The 24,336-nt window shown below is 48.4% G+C and overlaps 1 protein-coding gene across 1 annotated transcript in view; it reads left to right on the top strand.

Annotated features, from left to right (window-relative positions):
• The window catches only part of snx25 (sorting nexin 25), a 210,257-nt gene that overhangs the window by 76,958 nt on the left and 108,963 nt on the right, over positions 1–24,336 (top strand). Inside the window, exon 4 of the mRNA XM_055632018.1 lies at positions 13,252–13,468. Within this exon, the coding sequence (XP_055487993.1) occupies positions 13,252–13,468 (217 nt within the window). The remainder of the gene's footprint in view (positions 1–13,251; positions 13,469–24,336) is intronic.

Genomic DNA, 24,336 nt, shown 5'->3' with positions numbered 1-24,336 from the left:
AGTCGGAATCATTCCAGTCCTGTTCAGCGAACAGCGACGGGTCGTGATTATTTATTGCAGTTATCAACGAGATTCTGAGCAGAGTTAATAAATTAATTTTAGTGGCCTTCACTTGCCACCCAAACCTTCATTTCCACTCTCTTTACCCTTCCCTTGGGGAGATGATGAGTAAATGAAGTCAGTGTAATTGCACAGCCACTGTGATTGCATGGTGATGAGATGAAGCATATAAAACACTGCGCTGTGCTGCGCTGGAAGGCAAGGCATTTTTAAATTTTACGCAAGTCTGATTTCACTGAAGCTATACGCGCTTTTAAAACATTTTTGATATAGTACACTAATATCTTACTGTATTCCATGTTGATGATGACTACGTTGTATTCTGCAATTTAGAATGGAAACAGGCTCTTTGGCCTAACTAACCCACGCCGACCAACGTACACTAATCCCACCTGCCTGCGTTTGCCCCATATCCCCCTAAACCTGTCCTATCCATGTACCTGTCTAGATGATATTTAAATAGATCATAGACAACAGACAATAGGCGCAGGAGTAGGCCACTTGGCCCTTCGAGCCAGCACCGCCATTCAATGTGATCATGGCATGTATTTCTTTAATATCAATTTCACTGAGTACTCGCATACACAGAGGAAACAAAAAAAACGTTGCTCGATCAGTTTCCATTCAGTGTAGTTAATAAAAAAGGACAAATACATAGAGCTTTAAAAACAAATCAAAACTACCATGTCTAAAAACAGAAGGTAGGCCTAAAATTTACAATAGAATAAAAACAGACATTCCGACCGACAGTGGCTTTACCTTGACAGGTGCCTAACTGTCAAAGTATGGACGAGGTTGAATTTGTTGGTGAACAATATTTGGGGAGGGGACACAGTCCGTTAATCAGTCTTATTGCCTGTGGGAAGAAGCTGTGGAGCATCCTGCTGGTTTTGCAGCTGATGCTCCTGTACCTCTTCCCAGATGGCAGGATGGAGAATATGTGATGTGATGGCTGGTAGGGGTCCTTGATGATGGAGATGGCTCTACTGATGCTCCGCTTCTTGTAGATCAACAACAGGAAAGGGAGTAGGGGACACCAATGATACTGCTGGCGGTCTTCACTATCCTGTTGAGTTAGAAACATAGAAATTAGGTGCAGGAGTAGGCCATTCGGCCCTTCGAGTTGATATTGTTCGTAAGCCTTGCAGCTCCTGAACCAGGAAGTGATGCCGTAGGCCATTATGCTTCCGATGGTGCCCCTGTAGAAAGTCCTTAGATGAGCAGTAGGGAGACCTGCTTTCCTTAGTCTCCGGAGAGGGTGAAGCCGCTGCTGAGCCTCTTTTGACCACTGCTGTGGTGTTGGTGGTACAGGTCAGGTCATCCGCCAGGTGGAGTCCTAGGAACTTCACACTGCTGACCTTCTCCACAGCAGCTCCATCAATATACAGCGGAGTGTGATGTTGTTTTCCCGCCTTCCTGAAGTCGATCACCATCTCCTTAGTTTTTTCCACATTAAGAGTGAGGTTGTGGGATCTGCACCATTCTGTGAGCAGCTCCAGCTCCATCCTGTACGCCGACTCATTACTGTCGCTGATGAGACCCACCACTGTTGTGTCATCAGCGAACTTGTTAATATAGTTGTTACTGAGTCTAGCAGTACAGTCATGTGTAAGCAGACTAAACAGCAGGGGGCTTAGGACACAGCCTTGGGGTGAGCCAGTGTCTTGACTGCCCACCCTGACTGTCTGCTGCCGTTGTGATAAAAAGTTAAGGACCCAGTTGCAAGTGCCAGTATGAATGACAAAAATTATGAATGTTTAAAAAATCATGAGATCAGCAGATTGGTCTTCTCGCCTGTCAGTCACCATGAAGGTAACAACTCTTCTGAGGGCGAGGAGAATAAAGCCCCGGAGGCCGGGCGTGAGTCAGTCTGCCCGATAGCCGTGAGTGAGAGTTGAGTCCAGAACTGTGACAGAAGTCGCGCTCAGTCCAGAGGTTGTGCTCAGTCCGGAGGTCGCGCTCAGTCCAGAAATCGGGCCTGGGTCCAGAAGTTGGACCTGGGTTCAGAAGTTGGACCTGAGTCCAAAGCCATGCTCAGTTCAGAAGTCGAGCATGAGTATATTCAAGAGACTTTTACTGTCATATGTCCTTGATGTGTGTGTGTGATGTAGGGTTTATATGTGTGTGTGTGTGATGTAGGGTTTATATGTGTGTGTGTATGTGTGTGTGTGTGATGTAGGGTTTATATGTGTGTGTGTATGTGTGTGATGGAGGGTGTGTGTGATGGAGGGTGTGTGTGTGTGGTGGAGTGAACTGTGAGTCCACCAGCCATGAGTGAGTGAGCTGTCCAGTGTAAGCGATCCATTGTGAGTGTAAGAACAAAGTCCCACAAAGTCCCTCTAGAACCCCCTAGAACCCCCCCCCCCCCCCACACTGGCCACCGCCTGAAGCCGTCCACTTCTCTCACTGCAGGACACTCCCCCCTTCCCCAGCATCCCTGACAGCCCCACCTGAAGCCGTGCCCCTCCCCAGGCTGCAGGATGCTCCCCCCACCGGCCCCCGAAAGCCCCCCGCCTGAAGCCGACCCGAACCCCGGCTGCAGAATGCAACAGCAAAGAATGGACTGAATAAATCTCCTTTTTAATGCTTTAATTTTTTTTATATTTTAAGAGTCATTCACATTTTAAGCTTTAATAAATCCCTTTTCCACTTGCCGTGCCCGTCAACTGCACCTGCGCAGTAATACCTGCGTGTTCTACGTCACAATGGGAACCCAATGGGAGGGAATGGCTGCGCCGCCCAAGAGCCGCGAAGAGTGGATGAGGGGAGGGGGGGTTTTGAGGGGGGGGGATGGAGTGAGTGCGTGGGTGGGGGGGGAGGGGGGGGGGAGGGGGGGGGGGGGGCGAGGGGAGGAGGGGGGATCAGGGGCGTCCCAAAGGGAACACCTCAGCCACGCCTGCACAGTTGGGGGCTATGCGTGAGTGGTGGAATATTGGAATTGGTGGAGAGGTGGATTATTGCGTTGGGGGACCAGCCCTCCCGTGTGACCCACTTAGTCTAGTGGTTTACTAAAACCGGAGGTCAATTAAGTTTCTTTGTTTGGATTTGGTAACCTGAACAATTTGTCATAAAGTTTGCATTTGTCACGTCATGGGTAATTCATTATCAAGAGAAATATTAATAGAAAAATTAATGTCTCTGCATATTCCAAAGAAATTGTGCCTTGATGCCAATGTTACGTCATTTGCGCGCCATTTACGTGACATTATTTACGCATCACGACGCATGACCACCTGCGTGACGCGCAAATGACGCCCAAGTGGGACAGGCCCTTACAGCATGGAAACAGGCCCTTCGGCTCAACTTGCCCACACCGACAAACATACCCCATCTACACTAGCACCACCTGCGTGTGTCTAGCCCTCATCCCTCCAAATCTGTCCTATCCATGTAGCTGTCTAATTGTTTCTTAAACGTTGCGATATTCCTTGGCGTAACTACTTCATCCGGCAGCTCGATCCATAAAACGAGTTGTGTCATGTCCTAAAAGAGTTGTTGTTAATCTCGGAAGCCGTGGTCTCAGATCGATGTCCTGCAATCCTGCCTTGTAGTTTAGTTTAGTTTGTTGTCACGTGTACTGAGGTACAGTGAAAAGCTTTTTGTTGCGTGCTAACCAGTCAGCGGAAAGACAATACATGATTCCAATCAATCAATTTACAGTGTACAGATACATGATAAGGGAATAACGTTTAGTGCAAGGTAAAGCCAGCAAAGTCCGATCAAGGGTAGTCCGAGGGTCGAAGTATGGACAGATCTGAGAGGAGATTAAGAAGATCATGGTTAGAGTAAGAAATATTGCTGTAAGAATAGAGAGTTAAGAGTGTGGAGCGATTGTAATGGGGTTGGAGGACATTTAAATATGTGAATTTGGTGCAAAAGTAGCATTCTTGGCCATTCCACCTGCCCCATAATTTAGTTAAGATCCATCATCTGCAGCTTTTTGATTTCCAATCAATAAGATTGTGACGGATCTGACCTTGGCCTGAACAGTCAATAGACAATAGATAATAGGTGCAGGAGTAGGCCATTTGGTCCTTCGAGCCAGCACCGCCATTCAATGTGATCATGGCTGATCATCCCCAATCAGTACCCCATTCCTGCCTTCTCCCCATATCCCCATGACTCCGCTATTTTTAAGAGCCATATCTAGCTCTCTCATGAAAGCATCCAGAGAACCGGCCTCCACTGCCCTCTGAGGCAGAGAATTCCACAGACATGGCCTGAACAGTCAGGGTGTCAGGGGTTATGGGGGGAAAGGCAGGAGAATGGGGGTTAGGAGGGAGAGATAGATCAGCCATGATTGAATGGCAGAGTAGACTTGAATGCCCTATTTCCGTTTCAGTTTACAGTTTTGTTTATTGCCACGTCTACCGAGGTACAGTGAAAAGCTTTTTGTTGCTTGCTATCCAGCCAGGAGAAGGACAATAAATGATTACAATCGATCCATTTACAATGTATAGATAAAGTAAGAAATGTTGCTGTAGGTGTAGAGATTTAAGAGTGTGGAGCAATTGTAATATGTGACTGTAGCACGCAAATAGTTGCCTGTGTTGGGCGTCATCTTGCGTCATAATGCTCCTATGGTTGTGGATGATCAGCCGTGATCACATTGAATGGCGGTGCTGGTTCGAAGGGCCGAATGGCCTACTCTGCATCTATTTTTTTGCACAATCCGCAAGCATTGCCACTTTTCATTTCACTGCACATCTCGTATGCGTGTGTGACAAATAAAATTGACTTAACAACTTGACTTATTGTCTATTGTCCATTGTCTAAGGTCTGTTGACCTTATGAAGCTTCAGGTTATCCGACTTTTGGTTTAGTTTAGTTTAGAGATACAGCAGGGAAACAGGCCCTTCCGCCCACCGGGTCCGCGCCGACCAGCGATCCCTGAATATTAACACTATCCTACACACACTAGAGACAATTTTTACATTTACCAAGTCAATTAATCTACAAACCCGTACGTCTTTGGAGTGTGGGCGGAAACCGCAGATCACGGATAAAACCCACGCAGGTCATGGGGTGGGCGTGCAAATCCGTGCAGACAAGCACCCATAGATGGTGTCGAACCCTGGTCTCGCTGTAAGGCAGCAAATCTACCGCTGTGCCACCGTGCCGTGATAGCTTGCGGTGTATAGGTGTTAAAATGCACGGCTTTAACGTTTGCAAACGTGTTCAGCCTGAAGTGCAGAGTGCATGATTTATCACTGCTTCCTCCTGACACCCCACCTCCGCGGAAGCCAGTTTGATTTGCGTCACACGGTATCAACAAATAGCTGAGAGCACTAGATCTGGCAAAGGCTGAGAGGCCAGCCGGCATGCTGTCTGCAGAGTGACGAGTCCTTCCAGACCTCACGTCAGTAGGCGTCAAGGGGAAAATGCTCAAATGGCTCGAGTTGGCCCTTACACAAAGATGTGTAGGAAGGAACTGCGGATGCAGTTCCATTTACACCTGGCGCTGCCTCGGCAAGGCCAGCAGCATAATCAAGGACGAGTCGCACCCTGGCCACTCCCTCTTCTCCCCTCTCCCAACATGCAAAAGGTACAGAAGTGGGAAAACGCACACCTCCAGATTCAGGGACAGTTTCTTCCCAACTGAACCATCCTACCACGACCAGAGGGCAGTCCTAAACGACTAGCTATCTCTTTGGTGACCCTCGGACTATTCTTGTTGGCTTTACCTTGCACTAAACGTCATTCCAGTATCATGTGTCTGTACACTGTAAATGGCTCGATTGTAATCGTGTACTGTCTTTCGACTGACTGGATAGCACGCAACAAAAGCTTTTCACTATACACTACAATATGTCCACATGTGACAATAAACTAAATTGAACTGTGATGTTAGCCAGATTATACCCAGATTAGGGGAATAGAGAACCAGACAACATAGGTTTAAGGTGAAGGAGAAAAACATGTAATAGAGTCTGAGGGGTAACTTTTTCATACAAAGGGTGGTGGGTGCATGGATCGAGCAGCCAGAGGCAGCAGTTGAGGTGAGTGCTATTGAAACGTTTAGACAGGCACATGGATAGGACAGGTTTGGAGTGGCAGCCTCGTCAGCTGTTTGTCCTGTCACCCTTTTTTGTTATTTTTAGTGTGTCAAAAAGTATGTTTTAAAGGTTTCTTAGACTTTTATATGGTGGGGGGGGAATAGGGGGAAGCTGTGTCCCAGTCACTTTCTCCGAGTTGCATTTTCACTACCCCCCCCACCCCCCCCCGCGGCCTACAACTGGATTGGCGCGGCCTTTCTTGCCGGAGACGGGCCAGAGCTTCCGCAGCAGCGCAGCACTCAATTCCATCATGGAGCGGGTGATGCCTTACCGGGGATCGCCTGTGTTGGAGCTCCGGAGTGTTGGGCCTGCTGACGTTAACACCGTGGAGCTGTGGTTTGCGGTGCTCCCAGCCGCGGGCGGCACTGACTTTAACATCGCGCAGTCCTGGGATCTTTTGCCGCGGATCGCCAGCATTGAATCTCCGCCCAGCGGGGCCTGTGGACTTCTGGAGCTGCGGTCTCCGATAGGAAGCGGCCGATTCGGAAACACCGAGCCGCTGAGAGTGTTCTTCCGTTCCGACGCCGGTGATCCCGGTGAGAGGGCTTGAACATCGGGCCGCCGTAGCGGCGACTACGGAGGGTTCTAAGGCCCCGACCACGGGTGAACATAGAGGGAGATGAATGAACTTTATTGCCTTCCCTCACAGTGGGAAACGTTGATTCCGCTGTGTGGGGATGTTCATGTTAAATTCTATCGTGTGTTGTGTTCTATTTATCTGTGTGGCTGTACGGTAACTCAAATCTCACTGTACCAATTGGTGCATGTGACAATAAATGTAACTTGAACTTGAACTTACATAGAAACATAGACATAGAAATTAGGTGCAGGAGTAGGCCATTCGGCCGTTCGAGCCTGCACCGCCATTCAATATGATCATGGCTGAGTATCCTGTACCTGCCTTCTCTCCATACCCTCTGATCCCCTTAGCCACAAGGGCCACATCTAACTCCCTCTTAAATATAACCAATGAACTGGCCTCGACTACCCTCTGTGGCAGAGAGTTCCAGAGATTCACCACTCTCTGTGTGAAAAACGTTCTTCTCATCTCAGTTTTAAAGGATTTCCCCCTTATCCTTAAGCTGTGACCCCTTGTCCTGAACTTCCCCAACATCGGGAGCAATCTTCCCGCATCTAGCCTGTCCAACCCCTTAAGAATTTTGTAAGTTTCTATAAGATCCCCTCTCAGTCTCCTAAATTCTAGAGAGTATAAACCAAGTCTATCCAGTCTTTCTTCATAAGACAGTCCTGACACCCCAGGAATCAGTCTGGTGAACCTTCTCTGCACTCCCTATATGGCAAGAATGTCCTTCCTCAGATTTGGAGACCAAAACTGTACGCAATACTCCAGGTGTGGTCTCACCAAGACCCTGTACAACTGCAGTAGAACCTCCCTGCTCCTATACTCAAATCCTTTTGCTATGAAAGCTAACATACCATTCGCTTTCTTCACTGTCTGCTGCACCTGCATGCCTACCTTCAATAACTGGTGTACCATGACACCCAGGTCTCGCTGCATCTCCCCTTTTCCCAATCGGCCACCATTTAGATAATAGTCTGCTTTCCTGTTTTTGCCACCAAAATGCATAACCTCACATTTATCCACATTATACTGCATCTGCCAAACATTTGCCCACTAACCCAGCCTATCCAAGTCACCCTGCAGTCTCCTAGCATCCTTCTCACAGCTAACACTGCCCCCCAGCTTAGTGTCATCCGCAAACTTGGAGATATTGCCTTCAATTCCCTCATCCAGATCATTAATATATATTGTAAATAGCTGGGGTCCTAGCACTTGGAGGGATTCGGGACGAACGCAGGCAGGTGGGACTAGTGTGGATGGGACATGTTGGTTGGTGTGGGCAAGTTGGACCGAAGGGCTTGTTTCCACGTGAGGTCACATTATAACTCAAGAAAAAGGTCACCATTGCATCTTGGTGCATGTAGACATAAAAATCATTTTAACGTGCTGAACTATTGGGATGAGATATTTGCTCACACAAGTGTGGGCGCGGTGGCGCAGTGGTAGAGTTGCTGCTTCACGGCTCCTGAGACCCTGGTTCGATCCTGACTATGGGTGCTGTCTGTAGAGAGTTTGCACGTTCTCCCCGTGACCTGCGTGGCTTTTCTCCGAGATCTTCGGTTTCCTCCCACACTCCAAAGACGTACAGGTTTGTAGGTCAGTTGGCTTGGTGTAAATGTAAATTGTCCCTAGTGTTAAAGCTCTGTCCCACTGTACGAGTTCTTTCAAGTGCTCTCCCGAGTTAAAAAAAAAATCGAACTCATGGTAAGCACGTAGAATGAACGTAGCGGGAACCTCGGAGCTCGGGGATGTCTCTTATTAGGGGCTCGTAACGCAAAACGTCAAGTAATCGGGAAACGTGGTAAACTCGGGAAGACTCGTGAAGATTTTTCAACATGTTGAAAAATGCCCAAGAGAGTCCCGAGTTGCATTATGATGCTGTTTTTCTTTTTTTGTATTGTAAATACTATTTTAATATTTGAATAAATATTTTTGATTTTAAAAAAAAGAGTCCCGAGTACCGACGAGCGGCCATTGCCGTAAATCTCTGAGTTCGAATCAGGGCAAACACGGGAGAACCCTTTTTTTTTTTTTTTTTTTTTTTTTTTTCAAAAAATGTATTCAATTATTAAAAAATAATATTTACACTACAATAAAACAAGCCAGAACCCACCACCATAAATACAATACAAACATATATCCATAATAAACTATTATATAATTATGATACAATCCTTATTGAGGATACATTCAACACCCTGCGGAGCCCAGCGGTCCCGGAACTCCCTCAGGGTGCCCACAGACAGGGCGTATTCCTTTTCTAATCCCACCCGGGCACGGACGTAACCCCGGAAAAGGGGCAACGGGAGAACCCTTGGAATGAACTCGTACAGTGGGACAGGGCTTTTAGCGTGGTGGCGGGGGGGGGGGGGCTCGCACCGACAAGGACCGTGGGAACAAAGGGTAATTTTGGATCCTCCAGCAACTGCATGGTGGTGCAAGGATACAGTTGCTTTCTTACAGCGCTTACAGTACCAGAGGCCGGGTTCGATCCTGACTACGGGCGCTTGTCTGTGCAGCGCGGACCCGGTGGGCCGAAGGGCCTGGTTCCGTGCTGTATCTCTAAACTAAACTAAACAGAAAAAGTAATTGCTGCCCCTGCCTTGCAGAACGACTCTTGTGTTCCCTGCGGATGAGCAACTCCTGGCAACTGCTGATGAACGGATGGAGCCACGGGAGGTTATAAGCGTAGTTGCCCCGAATTTAAATGAGCAGCTTCCATTGTTGATGTGTCAGAAGATGTTAATCCCGGCTATTGACCAGGATTTTGCTGAAAGGGTGTGCTGTTTTATGCATGTCTGAGTTGGAGCGAAAATCCAAGTGCCGCAACCAAAAAATGTAAATCAGTTTAGTTTTGTTGAGATAAACGGTGCGGAAACAGGCCCTGCGGCCCACCGAGTCCACGCCGACCAGCGATCCCCGCACATTAACACTATCCTACACACACTAAGGATCATTTTACATTCATACCAAGCCGATTGACTTACAAACCTGTACGTCTATTGGTAGAGTTGATGCGGTAGGGTTGCTGCCATACAGCGCTTACAGCACCAGAGACCCGGGTTCGGTCCTTGCTACTGGTGCTTGTCTGTACGGAGTTTGTACCTTTTCCCCGTGACTTGCGTGGATTTTCTCCGAGAACTTCGGTTTCCTCCCACACTCCAAAGACGTGCAGGTGTGCAGGTTAATTGACTTGGTATAAATGTAAAAATTGTCCCGAGTGTAGGAAAGTGTTACTGTGCCGGGATCACTGGTCGGTGTGGACTCGGTGGGCCAAAGGGCCTGTTTCCGTGCTGTATCTCTAAACTAAACTAAAGTAAAATATTGGTGGCAAAGTTCTCTTAAGAGACCTTGATGCCACTGCCTATATAAAAAACGAGTTATGCAACTGATTCCTCCTGCTTAGTGGCCTGAATTAGTTTGTGTGCAGCTGAAGACCGAATAAACTGGGCAACACCTTTAACAGAGGTGTTCTTTGTCATGGGCTGTGATCCATGTCCCTGTCAAAACTATTATGGCTAAAATAGATAGCTATAGAATCTGGGAGACTTGATAACATTACGGAGAGAATAAAGTCCAATTAGAGTGAGCGTGGATATTTATAGTCTCCTCTTGCTGCAACAGTTCAATGATTTAATGTTAATCCTGATGTATAACATTTGCAGGCTGATGTCCACATGCCATTGAAAGCAATGACAGAAGCCAAGCTGTAGTGCGATATGTAGTTGCAGCAAATAAAGACGGCAGCAGAACAGTTATAAGTGGCCACACACGCCAGATTAGTCAGTTCATTACATTCTCTTTCTAAGATAGATACGGAAAGCTGGAGTAACTCAATGGGTCAGGTAACATCTCTGGGGAAAAAGGAATAAGTGATTTTTCGGGATGAAACCCTTCTTCAGACTTTCTAAGTCGTCGTAGATTCTCATTGACACAGATGTTGTTTATATTCGATCAGCATAACAATAAAAATGGAGACAAAAGGAACTGCATGTGCAGGTTTACCAAAAAAAAGACATCAAGTGCTGGAGTAACTCAGCAGGTTAGGCAGCATCTCTGGAGAACATGGATCGGTGATATATCAGGCCAAGTTTCTGATTCGGTTTGAGTTTAGTTTATTGTAACGTGTACCGAGGTACAGTGAAAAGCTTTTGTTGTGTGCTAACCAGTCAGCGGAAAGACAATGCATGATTACAATCGAGCCGTTCACAGTGTACAGATACATGATAAAGGGGATAACATGAATAACCCTTAGTGCAAGATGGCCTAGTAAAGTCCGATTAAAGATAGTCCGAGGTTCTCCAATGAGATAGATGGCAGCTCAGGACTGCTCTCCAGTTGTTGTGAGGATGGTTCAGACTTGATTTCTTCAGCATGACCCACGCAGTTGGATTATATTACCAATTACGTTTATAAAATAATTTGTTTCTAAAACACATTTTGTAGTTTTGTGCTTCAAGTGGGCGAAAGGGTGGTGCAGCAGTAAAATTGCTGCCTGACAGCGACAGAGACCCGGGTTCATAGAATAAAGAACATAGAAAAATAGGTGCAGGAGTAGGCCATTCGGCCCTTCGAGCCAGCACCGCCATTCAACATGATCATGGCTGATCACCCACAATCAGTACCCCGTTCCTGCTTTTTCCTCATGTCCCTTGATTCCTTTAGCCCTAAGAGCTACATCTAACTCTCTCTTGAAAACATCCAGTGATTTGGCCTCCACTGTCTTCTGTGGCAGAGAATTCCACAAATTCACAACTCTCTGGGTGAAAAAGTTTTTCCTCGTCTCAGGCCTAAATGGCCCACCCCTTTTTCTTGAACTGTGACCCTGGTTCTGGACTCCCCCAACATCGGGAACATTTTTCCTGCAACTAGCCTGTCCAATTCCTTAGGAATTTTATGTTTCTATATGATCTCCTCTCCTAAATTACAGTGAATACAAGTCCAGTCGACCCATTCTTTCATCATATGTCAGTCCCGGCATCCCGGGAATTAACCTTGTAAAACTACGCTGCACTCCCTCAATAGCACGAATGTCCTTCCTCAAATTAGGAAACCAAAAATGCACACAATACTCCAGGTGTGGTCTCACCAGGGGCCTGTACTAGTGATGCAGGACCTTCTTGCTATCTAAACTCAAATCCTCTCGCAATGAAGGCCAAAGTGCCATTCGCTTTCCTCACTGCTTGCTGTACCTGCATGCTTACTTTCAGTGGCTGATGTACAAGCACACCCAGGTCTCGTTACATCCTGACTACGGGTGCTGTCTGTACGGAGTTTGTACGTTTTCCCCGGGAACCTGCGTGGGTTTTCTCCGAGTTCACCCGTTTCCTCCCACACTCCAAAGATGTGCAGGTTTGAAGGCTACTTGGCTTGGTAAAATTGTAAATTGCCCCTAGTGTGTGTAGGATAGTGCAAGCGGGTGGGGTGATCGTTGGTCGGCACAGACTCGGTGGGCCGAAGGGCCTGTTTCCGCACTGTATCTCTAAACTCTAAAGGGAACTCAAAATATGAGCAGAATGCTTTGCTTTTTGCCACTTCATTGGAGTGAAACCTTGAGGTGCTCATGTTAAGGTTGCTGTGCTCTCCATTAGACAATAGCTTGAAGACTGTGTTTTCTCCTGTCTGCTAAGGACAATCCAAGGGAAACATGAAGGTTACCTCAGTTTATTGTCACGTGTACCGAGATACGGTGAAAAGCTTTTGATACGTGCTAACCAGCCAGCAGAAAGACAATACATGATCACAATCGAGCCATTCACAGTGTACAGATACTGTACATGAGAAGGGAATAACGTTCCGAGATTTTCGGTTTCCTCCCACATTCCATAGACGAGCAGGTTTGTAGGTTAATTGGCTTGGTATAAATGTAAAATTGTCCTTAGTCAATAGACAATAGACAATAGGCAATAGGTGCAGGAGTAGGCCATTCGGCCCTTCGAGCCAGCACCGCCATTCAATGTGATCATAGCTGATCATCCACAATCAGTACCCCGTTCCTGCCTTCTCCCCATATCCCCTGACTCCGCAATCTTTAACAGCTCTATCCAACTCCCTCTTGAAAGCATCCATAGAATCAGCCTCCACTGCCTTCAGTGGCAGAGAATTCCACAGATTCGCAACTCACTGGGTGAAAAAGCTTTCCCTCATCTCCTTTCTAAATGGCCAACCCCTTATTCTGAAACTGTGACCCCTGGTTCTGGACTCTTCATGCCCCTGTCCCACTTAGGAAGCCTGAACGGAAACCTCTGGAGACTTTGCGCCCCACCCAAGGTTTCCGTGCGGTTCCCGGAGGTTTTTGTCAGTCTCCCTACCTGCTTCCACTACCTGCAACCTCCGGCAACCGCCTGCAGCCTCCGGGAACCGCACGGAAACCTTGGGTGGGGCGCAAAGTCTCCAGAGGTTTCCTAATTGGGACAGGGGCGTGTGTGTAGGACAACGTTAGTGTGTGGGAATTGCTGATTGCAGATTCGGTGGGCCGAAGGGCCTGTTTCCGCGGTGTATCTCTCAACAGCATTGATGGTGATCTTGCTCTGTGTATGTTTTATTCTCCAGTGTTCGACTACAGCTACAGGGACTACATCCTTTCCTGGTATGCAAAGGTCAGTCGTGATGAAGGGCACCTGCACCAGATGCTGTCGGAGGACTATTGGGAGCTGGCAAAGCAGCTGCGTGTTCGACTGAGCAACATTGACATCGTGAAGGTTGTCTGCAACGATGTTGTACGCACCGTCCTCCTTCACTTCTGTGACCTCAAGGCAGCAAACTCAAGGTAAAAGATCAGTTCAAGGTGCGCACAGTAACATCAGCTCATGGTGCGACACGGTGGAGCAGCGGTAGAGTTGCCACCTCGCACCGCCAGAGACCCGGGTTCCATCCTGACTACGGGTGCTGGCTGTGCGGAGTTTGCACGTTCTCCCCGTGACCTGCGTGGGTGCTTCGGTTTCCTCCTAAGCTCCAAAGGCGTACTGGTTTGTAGGCTAATTGGCCTCTTGTAAAATTGCTCCTAATTGTGTACAATAGACAATAGGTGCAGGTGTAGGCCATTCGGCCCTTCGAGCCAGCACCACCGCCATTCAATGTGATTATGGCTAATCATCCTCAATGAGTATCCCGCTCGACAATTGCTTTTGTGCTATCTCCGGCACCCACACACAGCTAACTGACTTCATCCGCTTCACCACTAACTTCCGTCCAGCACTCAAATACACCTGGACCATTTCCGACACTTCCGTACCATTTCTTGGCCTCACTATCTCAATCGCAGGTGATAGACTTCTGACCGACATCCACTATAAACCCACTGACTCCCATGGCTATCTGGACTACACTTCTTCCCACCCTGCTTCCTGTAAGGACTCCATCCCCTACTCCCAATTACTCCGTCTACGCTGCATCTAATCCCAGGATGAGGCGTTCCACACCAGGGCATCTGAAATGTCCTCATTCTTCAGGGAACGGGGGTTCCCCTCCCCTACTATAGATGAGGCTCGCACCAGGGTCTCTTCCATACCCCGTAACACTGCTCTCTCTCCCCATCCCCCCACTCGCAACAAGGGCAGAGTCCCCCTTGTCCTCACCTTTCACCCCACCAGCCGTCACATACAACAAACAATCCTCCGTCAGTTTCGCCACCTCCAACGTGATCCCACCACTCGCCACATCTTCCCATCTCCCCCCATGTCTGCTTTCCGCAAAGACCGCTCCCTCCGTAACTCCCTGGTCAATTCCCCCCTTCCATCCCGTACCACCCCCTCCCCGGGCACTTTCCCTTGCAACCACAAGAGATGCTACACCTGTCACTTTACCTCCCCCCTCAACTCCATTCAAGGACCCAAGCAGTCGTTCCAGGGGCGACAGAGGTTCACCTGCATCTTCTCCAACCTCATCTATTGCATCCGCTGCTCTAGATGTCAGCTGATCTACATCGGTGAGACCAAGCGCAGGCTTGTCGATCGTTTCGCTGAACACCTCCGCTCGGTCCGCATTAACCAACCTGATCTCCCGGTGGCTCAGCACTTCAACCCCCCCTCCCATTCCGAATCCGACCTCTCTGTCCTGGGCCTCCTCCATGGCCAGAGTGAGCACCACCGGAAACTGGAGCAGCAGCACCTCATATTCCGCTTGGGCAGTCTGCACCCTAGTGGCATAAACATTTAATTCTCCAATTTCCGGTAGCCCTTGCTGTCTCCTCCCCTTCTCAGCTCTCCCTCAGCCTCGGGCTCCTCCTCTTCCTTTTTCCTTTCTTCTCCCCATCACCTCCCCCCACCCTACATCCGTCTGAAGAAGGGTTTCGGCCCGAAACGTTGCCTATTTCCTTCCCTCCGTAGATGCTGCTGCACCCGCTGAGTTTCTCCAGCTTTTTTGTCCATATTCAATTTTTCAGCATCTGCAGTTCCTTCTTAAACAAAGTACCCCGTTCCTGCCTTCTCCCCATATCCCCTGACTCATGGGGAGTAGATGGGGTGTAGGGAGTAGATCCAAAAGTGGGATTACATAGAACTATTGTGACCGGGTGATCGGTTGGGGTTGATGGTTGGCATGGACTCATGGTGGGATGAAATGGCCTGTTGCCATGCTCAAAAAACCCATCCAAAATAGCAATCGAGCCGCTGCCATTAGGCGCCGCCACACTCCTTCGAGGACACCACCCGGAGCACCGGCCCCTAGTTACGGACGCTCACCAACACGGCGTGCCCACGGACCATTGCCTTGGATCTGTCCTGAAGGCAGTGCCTCAAATACTCACACTCACTCGTCCCCGGCCTATTGACAACCCCGATCCCGACAGTGAAGCCGGATGCTTTGTGCAGGATGCGGTACAGCCAGAGCTCGGCGCTGCTTGGCACTGAGTGTTGCTTGCCGCTCAGCTGCTGCTTGCCGCTCGGCGGCTCCGCCATTGCGCCCGCCAGCGCAGGCCTCCTTGCGTCCTTGCGTCACCGCGCCTGGCCGCCGCGGCCTAGGGCCTGGGAGGTTCCGGAGATGACGGAAATCTGCGGGGCGGGATGATTCCGGGTTACGGAGGCCGTAGGTTGCCGACCCCTGGTGTACATGGTGATCGCTAGTTGGCGCAAATTCAGTGCGCCAAATGGCCTGTTTCTGCACTGTATCTCTAAACTAAACTAATCTAAATATTATTATTCAGGATAATACTGCTTTTATCAGCATTCCTTCAAAACAGTAGAGGTTTGTTATGCAAAGAACAGTTAGAGATCTCACTTAGGATATGTATACAAATGTCGTTGTTATCCTGATATAAAAAGTATCTACATGTTCTAAGCAAAGGTGACCTTGAAGGAAAGATCACTTGCCAAATAACACTTAAGCCAACGTTAGTCCGACAGCTACTAAGGCGACTGACTTTAGTACTCGCTCCAATTCAGTAAGCTGTGAAGGTTTAGTTTTGGTTTAGTTTAGAGATACAGTGCGGAAAGGCCCTTCGGCCCTCCGAGTCCACTCCAACCAACGATCCCCGCACACTAACACTATCCTCCACACTAGAGACAATTTACATGTATACCAAGCCAATTAGCCTACAAACCTGTACATCTTTGGAATGAGGGAGGAAACCGAAGATCTCGGAGAAAACCCATGCAGGTCACGGGGAGAACGTACAAACTCCGTACAGGCTGCACCCGTAGTCGGGATCGAACCCGGGTCTATGGCGCAGTAAGACAGCAACTCTACCACTACGCCACTATAGTGTCCCTTGCGCCACTGATAAGAGGAATATTCTAGAACCCATGGGCGTGCAGAAGTTACCAATTCTAGGCAGTTTCTCATATCTCCTTATTGCTTTGACTTCCTCTCTTTGTTCTATTTTGCTCAACTATTTTTCGGGTGACACAGCTGACATTCGGCTGACTCAGCATTTGTGCAGAATTTAATGCTGGCCTCAGGAGCTTCCATCCAGTGACAGAAAAAATAAGATGATAGTCTTATCAGGAGACACATAAGCCCAGCTGCAAGAGGTCAATTTTGCAATGACCTCCATATTAATATATCCCCTTTGATGTTACCAGAACCTGACTAGACATTGTGTGTGGGAAAGAACTGCAGATGCTGGTTTAAATCGAAGGTAGACACAAAATGCTGGAGTTACTCAGCGGGACAGGCAGCATCTCTGGAGAACATGGATCGGTGACACACACTAGGGACAATTTGCAATTATACCATGCCAATTAGCCTAAAAGCCTGTACGTCTTTGGAGTGTGGGAGGAAACCGGAGCACCTGGGGAAAACCCACACGGTCACAGGGAAAAAGTACAAACTCCGTACAGACAGCACCCGCAGTCAGGATCGAACCTGGGTCTCTGGCGCTGTGAGACAGCGACTCTACCGCTGCGCCACCGCCACTTTAGGAATGAATGCTCAAATATCTCTTTCGAGGGACACAAAATGCTGGAGTAACTCAGCAGGACAGGCAGCGACTCTGGAGAGAAGGAATGGGTGAGACCCTTCTTTTGGGTCGAGACCCTTCTTCAGCTGAGTTACTCCAGGCTTTAGTGTCCACCTGACCAAACAATGCTCCCTTCCTTTCCATTCCATTGGTTTAGTGGTAGCACAAAGCATGTACATCTGCCTAAAGAAGGGTCACGACCTCAAATGTCTCCTATCCATGTTCTCCAGAGATACTGCCTGATAGGGTGGTGCAGTGGTGCAGCGGCATAGTTCAATCCGGTTTCAATCCTGACTACGGGCAATGTCTGTACGGAGTTTGCAGTTTCTCCCCGTGAGCACGTGGGTTGGCTCCGGGTGCTCCGGTTTCCTCCCACACTCCAAAGGCGTACAGGTTTGTAGATCAATTGGTCGGTGTGGACTTGGTTTGGCCAAAGGGCCTGTTTCAGCACTGTATCTCTAAACTAAACTAAACTAAGGAGTAGAGTTTGGCAACATATACTTTCTTCCAGATAGACAATAGGTGCAGGAGTAGGCCATTCAGCCCATTCGAGCCAGCACCGCCATTCAATGTGATCACGGCTGATCATCCACAATCAGTACCCCGTTCCTCATCTCCGTTCTAAATGGCTTACCCCTTATTCTTAATCTGTGACCCCTGGTTCTGGACTCCCCCAACATCGGGAACATGTTTCCTGCCTCTAGCGTGTCCAATCCCTTAATAATCTTTGGAGTATTTCCTTCGCTCCATAGATGCTGCCTCACCCGCTGAGTTTCTCCAGCATTTTTATCTACCTTCGATTTTCCAGCATCTGCAGTTCCTTCTTAAACATTAAACACTTAATAATCTTATATGTTTCAATAAGATTCCCACTAATCCTTCTAAATTCCAGAATATACAAGCCCAGCCGCTCCTTTCTATCAACATATGACAGTCCAGCCATCCTGGGAGTTAACCTCGTGAACTTACACTGCACTCCCTCAATTGCAAGAATGTCCTTCCTCAAATTTGGAGACCGAAACTGCACACAATACTCCAGGCGTTGTCTCACTAGGGCTCTGTACAACTACAGAAGGACCGTTTGCTCCTATACTCAACTGCTCTTGTTATGAAGCCCAACATGCCATTTGCTTTCTTCGCTGCCTCTTGTACCTGAACGTGATATGGTTCAGGTTCAGAAAACTGAAAGTTATATAGAATGCTCTATAGATGATAACATCTTACCACTGGTTTAAATTAAAATGACATCAAGCCTGGGGCTCATGAGTTGGAGGAGAGGTACTGTGGCACAACTGGTAGAGTTTCCACTTCTCAGCGCCAGAGACCTTGATCTTGACCTCGGGTACTGTCTGTACGGAGTTTGCACGTTCTCCTCCCTTTGACGGCGTGCGTTTGCTCTGGGTGCTCCGGTTTCCTCCCACATCCCAAAGACTAATTTGGCCCTCCATAAATTGTCCCCAGTGTGCAGGGAGTGGATGCAAAAATGGGATAACGCAGAACTAGTGAGAACGGATGATAGATGGCCGGCATGGACCTGGTGGGCAGAAGGGCCTGTGTCCATAGCAGTATCTGCATCAACTCAACTGATGAGTGCACAAAACAAACACATTTTTATTGAATGTGTTCCTCACTCAATTTTCTTCCCCATTTTTTTGGTATCTCTTGTTATTTCCTTCTGGATGTCATTCTCTGGATACTTTCAAGCGAGAGATAAATAGGGCTCTTAAAGATAGCGGAGTCACGGGATATGGGTAGAAGGCAGGAACGGGGTACTGATTGTGAATGATCAGCCATGATCACATTGAATGGCGATGCTGGCTCAAAGGGCCGAATGGCCTCCTCCTACACCTGTTTATTGTCTATTGTCTATTAACGTGTGTCTAATGATAGCGTTGTTATGATGGCCCCCATCTCCACCCCAATTTATTTCTGTGCCACTAAAATATCTGATTGCAGATTATAGATTGTTGGACATTTCTGACATTTCCAGTGTTGACATTACCGACCTCATTAACTCTAATCATATCAATTCATCTCCTCATAGTCAACAATTAGTTTAGTTTGCATATTTATTTTTCTTTATTTTTGAAATCTCAAGGCAATGGAATTAAGTGACAACTTGGGGGCGGGCCCGGTGGCGCAGCAGTGGAGTTGCTGCCTCACAGCACCAGAGACCCGGGTTTGATCCTGACTACGGGCGCTGTCTGTACGATCTCCCCTTAACTGCGTGGGTTTTCTCCGGGTGCTCCGGTTTCCTCCCACACTCCAAAGACGTGCAGGCCTGTAGGATATTGCTAGTGTACGGGGATCGCTGGTCAGCGCGGACTAGGTGGCCCTCCGCAGATTCATTCCATCCCTCCACCACCACCACCATTCCTCTTCATCGCCTTCCTTTACGGGGGTTAGGGGTTATGGTGAGAAGGCTGGAGAATGGGGTTAGGAGGGAGAGATAGATCAGCCATGCTTGAATGGCGGAGCAAACGATGGGCTGAATGGCCTAATTCTGTTCCTAGAAAAGAAATGATTCAATTTATTGTCATTGTCAGTGTCCTATGAACCTATGACGTTATGACCTGACCAGCTGAGTTACTCGAATTCCTTTAATATTCAGCATGGAGTTTGCATGGTTTCTACAGTGGTAGAGTTATGGGTAGAGCCATATGGGCGTGTCCCACTTGGGCGATTTCTTAGGCAACTACAGGTGACTAGTTTTGTCACCACATGTTCGCCGGTGGTTGCCAGGAGTAGTCTCCTCAGTCGTGCAAAAAGTCGTAGCGTCTTTCTGGTCGCCGTTAAATTTTCAACACGTTGCAAAATTTTCGGCCACAGTGGGTTTGACGCCAATGAGCGTGGCTTGACTTCTCCTGACGTAGGCGCTGTCGTAGGTTGTCGCCAGGGTGATGTAGGTTGTCACCGTTTTTTTTGGCGACCCGCTATGTCTATGACAGTCGCCGGCATTTGCCCAAAAAATTGCCAAGTGGGGCAGGCCCATTACAGCACCAGAGACCCAGGTTCGATCCTGACTATGGGTGCTGTCTGTACGGAGTTTGTGCGTTCTCCCCATGACCTGCGTTGGTTTTCTCCGGGATCACCGGTTTCCTTGTGCATGACATTGTGCACAAGAAGTTAAATATTCTGCAGTGTTTTGCAGATTCTCCTTGTGATTTCTTTGAAACTCTTATTTACTCAGAATTTGCCTTCAGACCTTTATATTCTGAGCAAACATTATCTCTGTACTTATAAAACTCTGATCTTGGATATGTGTGTATTTGCGCGCGCGTGTGTGTGTGTGTGTGTGTGTGTGTGTGTGTGTGTGTGTGTGTGTGTGTGTGTGTGTGTGTGTGTGTGTGTGTGTGTGTGTGTGTGTGTGTGTGTGTGTGTGTGTGTGTGTGTGTGTGTGTGTGTGTGTGTGTGTGTGTGTTGTGTGTTGTTGTTCGTGTGCGTTTCACATCTCCTCGAAAACACAATGCGCTAACGGTAACATTTTTACATATTCCGATAGAGATTTGCACAATTATGTCAAAAATCGCCTTATTTGAAAATTTCATGCATTATTTCTCACGTTATTTATGAAAATGTTCACAAATCTTAAATAACTTAGAAAATAAACGAGATGGTCTCGCTGATGACATCACAATGGATCCGACTGCCTGCCTCTGCTCGCGCTGCGAGTGATGTCACCCCTGCTCTGTCTTCTGTACTTCTTGGCTTTTTAATTTTTATTTCTTTAAATTCGTCACTTCGCGTTTTTAAACTGCTGCTCAGGCCGTGCTGTGCACTCCGCTGGGCTCCTTGAAGTTCTAGAACATGGCGGTGGCGGTAGTTATCGCTGCGCGGGTGAAGGTGCGGGGCAGCGTGATGGGAAGGTGGCCATAGCTACCATTACTCCCTCTGGGAGAGGCCGTCTCTGGAGACCTGCGATTCCTCCGTCGATCGCAGGGACTCGGGGAATCGTGACGCCTTTTCCCCGCTGGTGATCCCGATCCCACCTGGCGATCTCTGGCCGTCATGGAGGATGACCTCTTCTCCTCCCCCCCGCCCGATCGTCTGTCATGCAGGAGGGTTTCCCCTCGCAGAAGCCACGATCGGCCGGCCCTCCGCTGCTTTTGACCGTCCTCAGATCGCGCCCGACCGCAGCCTCCCTGGAGTTGTGGGCCCCGCAGCCCGCTTGGGTCCCCTCCTCATCACCCCCTCCTCCTCATCTCCCCCACCTACTTACCCCTCCTCCCTCACCCCCTCCTCATCTCCCACTCCTCCTCCCCCCCATCTCCTCTCCCCCCTCCTCCTCTCCCCCCCCCTCCTCTCCCCCATCCTCATCTCCCACTCCTCCTCTCCCCCCCTCCTCCTCTCCGCCTCCCTCCTCCCCTCTCCACCTCTCTCCTCCTCCTCCCCTCGCCCCCTCCCACGTCCTCTATACACCCTCCTCCTCTCTCTCCCTCCACCTCCTCTCCCCCCCTCCTCCTCCCCTCCCCCCTTCTCCTCCTCTCCCCTCCTGCCCCCTCCTCTACCTCCCTCCCTCCTCCTCTCTCTCCCACCCTCCTCCTCTCTCTCCCTCCTCCTCATCTCCCCCCTCCTCCCCCTCCTCCTCTCCCCCCCTCCTCTCCTCTCCCCCCTCCCCCCTCCTCTCCCCCTCCTCCTCCTCTCCCCCCCTCCTCATCTCCCCCCCTCCTCCCCCCCCTCCTCCTCCCCTCCCCCCTCCTCCTCTCCCCTATCCTCCTCTCCCCGCCCCCCTCACCCCCTCCTCTCTCTCCTCCTCTCTCCCTCTCTCCCTCCCTTTACTTCTCCCCCTCTCCCATTTCCCGTCTCTCTCTCGCCCTATCTGTTTCCCTCCCCCCCTCTCTCCCCCCCCCTCTCCATCTCTCTCTCTCATTACCCGTCTCTCTCTCTCTCCCCCTCTCCCCCCTCCCCCCTCTCTGCCCCCTCCACCCTCCCCGCCCCTCCCTTGACCCCCCCTTCCACCCTCCCCCCACTCCCGCCCCCCCCCCTCCTCCCCCCGGTGTGTGTGTGGGGTGGTTAGTGTGTGGGAGACGCCGCAGGCCCCCCCACCATGTTGAGGGGATGGGACCCAACGGGTCCTACTTGGTCTAGTTTGTATATACATTTGGTTTTCTTCACTAATGAGGGCCAGGTTTGGGTAGCGACAGTAGCTCATGACCCAAATGCATGGTTCAGGAGTGAAAAGGTGGAGGCTTAAGTCTGAATGAAAATGAGAGAGAGATTTTTAAATCTAGTCCTGGAAGTATTGTATCAGAAGAAACTACTGATGCTGGTGTTTGGAAGTATTGTACACCTGCATGAAACAAAAAATGAAAATTATAAATGTACTTGGATATTGTTCCCGGAAGCATAATATTTATTCAAGGTACATTATATTCAAACTAATCTCTGGGATTTGGATTTGACCAAGCCTGAATATTAAGTGAAAATCAACATGGCCGAGGAAGGATGTGCTGGCTCTGGGTCAATAGACAATAGACAATAGGTGCAGGAGTAGGCCATTCGGCCCTAGGAGCCAGCACCGCCATTCACTGTGATCATGGCTGATCATCCCCAATCAGTACCCCGTTCCTGCCTTCTCCCCGTATCCCCTGACGCCACTATCTTTAAGAGCCCTATCTAACTCTCTCTTGAAAGCATCCACAGAATTGGCCTGCACTGCCCTCTGAGGCAGAGAATTCCACAGATTCAAATCTCTCTGGATGAAAAAGTTTTTCCTCATCTGCGTTCTAAATGGCCTGCCCCTTATTCCCCAGAGGAGGTTTACAAGAATGATCCCAGGAATGAGTAGGTTAACATATGATGAGCGTTTGACTGGGCCTGTACTCGCTGGAGTTTGGAAGAATGAGGGGGGGAAACCTCATTGAAACGTACAGAATAGTGAAAGGCTTGGATAGAGTGGATGTGGAGAGGGTGTTTCCACAAGTGGTAGAGTCTGGGAATAGAGGTCATAGCTTCAGAATTAAAGGACGTTCTTTTAGGAAGGAGATGAGGAGAAATTTCTTTTTTTTAAAAATATTTTTAAAGACATTATTCTAATAGAGGGAGTGCAGAGAAGTTTCACCAGACTGATTCCTGGGATGTCAGGACTTTCATATGAAGAAAGACTGGATAGACTCGGCTTGTACTCGCTAGAATTTAGAAGATTGAGGGGGGGATCTTATAGAAACTTACAACATTCTTAAGGGGTTGTACAGGCTAGATGCAGGAAGATTGTTTGCGATGTTGGGGAAGTCCAGAACTAGGGGTCACAGTTTAAGGATAAGGGGGAAATCTTTAATGACCGGGATGAGAAAAACATTTTTCACACAGAGAGTGGTGAATCTCTGGAATTCTCTGCCACAGAAGGTAGTTGAGGCCAGTTCATTGGCTATATTTAAGAGGGAGTTAGATGTGGCCCTTGTGGCTAAAGGGATCAGGGGGTATGGAGAGAAGGCATGTACAGGATACTGAGTTGGATGATCAGCCATGTTCATATTGAATGGCGGTGCAGGCTCGAAGGGCCGAATGGCCTACTCCTGCACCTATTGTCTATGTTTCTATTAGAAGCAGTGTACAAAAGTATAAACCGCGGCATATTACATAATACATTTATTGTACAGCTTCCATTTTAATTTTAACTAAGACGAAATAGAAAAAGAGAGAAAGAGCAAGAAAGAAAGAAAGTGAAAGAGAGAGTGAACATGTAAGAATAGAACTCCTAAACTACCAAATGAGTGAAGTCACAGAGTGAGTAAGTAAAAACTTAAAAAAATAAAAAGACAAATGCGAAAAATAATAAAAAAAACAAAATGTGTTGATATACCTGCTTCATTTCTCACCACACTCATCACCGTTTCGTTGTCTCTGTACTGTACACTGACAATTAAAATTGAATCTGAATCTGAATCTGAACCCAGTCTGTAAATCGGTTTAGTTCCAAAGTTGTGTTGCACCATACTATCCTTGTAACGAATCAATGAAAGGAGACCATATCTTTGAAAATTGCTCTGATTTTCCTGCTAAGACAAGTCTCATATCTTCAAGGGATGTAACGTCTCAGACATGTTTGTAATCCACATTTTAAGATGCATTTTTCCAAAATTTAAGTATAAACATTTTTGCCATTATCAGGCCATAGTTAGGGAAATTTCTTTGAAGTATTGATAGCTCAGAGCTGGCTCCTGCTATTCCAAAAATAATCAATTTTGTATGGGGTCCAGTTTTGTTTTTAATAATTTTGAGAAGATTTCAAAGATTCCTTT

This window comes from Leucoraja erinacea, chromosome 3 (genome assembly GCF_028641065.1).
Source record: "Leucoraja erinacea ecotype New England chromosome 3, Leri_hhj_1, whole genome shotgun sequence".
Taxonomy (NCBI): Eukaryota; Metazoa; Chordata; class Chondrichthyes; order Rajiformes; family Rajidae; genus Leucoraja; species Leucoraja erinaceus.
The sequence above is the reverse complement of the archived record's forward strand: the minus strand, read 5'-3'. Positions and strand labels throughout refer to the sequence as shown.